Source organism: Halyomorpha halys, unplaced genomic scaffold (genome assembly GCF_000696795.3).
Source record: "Halyomorpha halys isolate HHAL.00 unplaced genomic scaffold, Hhal_1.1 Scaffold136.1, whole genome shotgun sequence".
NCBI lineage: Eukaryota > Metazoa > Arthropoda > Insecta > Hemiptera > Pentatomidae > Halyomorpha > Halyomorpha halys.
The window spans coordinates 370,220-372,555 of record NW_027111614.1 but is presented as its reverse complement, the minus strand read 5'-3'; the positions used below and the strand labels follow the sequence as shown (position 1 = coordinate 372,555).

Sequence of the window (2,336 nt, the reverse complement as noted above, 5' to 3'; positions counted from 1 at the left end):
AAATAATATAACAGGAAATGAAAATGGGCTGTAGTGCCCTAGAGAAAAATACAGAAATTTATAAAACTTAAGATATTCCCTATTAATGATAAATTGCAAAAAAAAAATACTATAATTATTTTTAAAAAAAAGAAAAAGTAAATAATATTTATTTCAGTACAACATTTATTACAGTGATTCAATAATGTTTTTTATTGAATGTATAACAAAATAAGTATAAAGGAAATTATTAAAGTAAAGCTTTCTATTGTATCTTAAATTATGAGATAATTAACTTCTAATAAAATAAAACAAAAAAGACAAAAACAAAAATGAAATAAAGGTAATTAACGAGAAAAACCATGATTGTTTATAGTCATGTTTATAAGTTTTGAATGCGTATTAAAAATATAAAATGAGAAAATCAAATCAAAGAATAAAAAGGCAACAAAAACAAAAAATAAATCCTCAAGAAAGTCATAAATCATAAGATATCTTTTATTTATAATAAAATAAAATAAAAAAATGATCAAACAATGTTTTATATATATTTATAGATTCAAAATGAATATTCTAATCATCCAATATAGGTTTATAGTGTATACATATTTCTATATCCTAAATAAATATTGTTAACATCCATTAATATAGGTTTATATTATATAAATATTTATAGATTCTAAATGAATGTTATAAATATTCAGTAATATAGGTTATATTATATACATATTTATAGATTCTAAATTGATATTATAAGCATCCAATAATATAGCTTTATTTTATTTACATATTTAATTATAGGTTGAAGCTCAAGAAAATGCCGTCGAACTCTTCCAGATGGTGTATTCTCAAGGCTTGGGAACAATGTGTGCTAGCTTGTACAGGTCTTGGGCAGAAGTACTGGAACAAGGAAGCGATTTCAAAAGAGCAGATCAAGTCTATCAGCTAGGAATAGCAAATCGGGCAGAACCTGTTGATATGTTGAAACAAGCACATGCGTAAGTTTTTTAAAATATCTCCTGATTTTTTTTTTTATCATTTAGGAATTTTCACCCAAGCAGTGGGTTTCCTTGATGACCTTCCAGATCATCCTGTCTAAGGCCCATTCTAGTTATGTATATATTTCTCTTGGTTTTAAAAGTTATATTTTTATTCTGTAATATTGAATTGAGTATTGATGTTACTTTTTTACTGTTTGAAATCCTTCTTTTTATTTCCATGTCGCAGGAAGCATTTAATTCAATAATGGAACCAAAGTATATAAGTATGTATATATAGTTGACCGTAAAAATGATAAGAATAAAAAATAAGTAACAATGGTAAGAGTAAAAATTTTTGAAAAATACGTAAAGTATACAGTTAAAAAAGTGCAGGAGACGAACAAAAAAAATAGAGATTAAATAAACATCTTGAAAGAATAATTATAAATAAAAAATATTAATGATATAAAATGATAATAAATGAGCAAAGAACAAGTCAGGACCACCTACCTGTTCAAAGCGAACGGTTGAACAGAAGGCGACAATAAAGTGGAAGCGTGGAGGAGTAGGGAGGAGGTGACCAACCATTTAACGGCTAATATTTCTATTTCAAATACGTCGCGTATACAGGAAGTAGTCATAAAGATATGACAAAAAATGAAAAGAGAAAGATACAGAAATATGATGATAATAATAACTATAATAATTTTGTAATTCAAGAATAACTAAGTAAAATTAGAATGACACATATCGTTACTAATAATACAAATATATACTGAAGAAAATATAGTTAGGGTAGTTAATACAATATAGGATATAATAACAATGGTTGTAAAAGAAGTAACTAATAATAAGTAAAAGTAAATAAAGAGTAGTATTAAAAAAAAAAAAATTACAAAGAAATAAGTAAGAAAAATAATTAGACAATGATAACAACTGTAATATTTATATATCGTGAAAATAATCATTTATCTACACTGATGAAGTAATAGTAAAGATAACAGGAGTAACATGAATAATATAGAGTGAAATAAGGTAATTATTAATCCTTATTGTTGTAATAGTCTCAGTTTTTTTTCTGTATCTTTTTAGCCCTGATGAAGCCCTGCAAAGTGGGGCGAAATGTCGGAAAATAAATAGTTGTTAACTATTTTTGTTTCTCTTTTGACCGCAACCCTGACCATCTTCTTATATATCAAAGTATATAAGATGTTGATAATAGTTATTTTCAGTGCTTTCAACTGGGTTAAATTCTACTTCATTTGAAAGTTAAAGATTTTAGAAAAATATTTATCTTAACTTTTTCATAATGAGGTGTATATAGTTGACTGTAGATTACTGATTGGAGAAGATGGTCGGGGGGTGCGGTCAGCAAAG

General features: G+C 25.9%; 1 protein-coding gene across 1 annotated transcript in view; it reads left to right on the top strand.

The window, feature by feature from the left end:
* Window positions 1-2,336, top strand: part of LOC106678369 (uncharacterized) — a gene marked incomplete in the record, with an annotated part of 24,495 nt that overhangs the window by 5,070 nt on the left and 17,089 nt on the right. Inside the window, 1 exon segment of the mRNA XM_067049703.1 lies at window positions 781-977. Within this exon segment, the coding sequence (XP_066905804.1) occupies window positions 781-977 (197 nt within the window).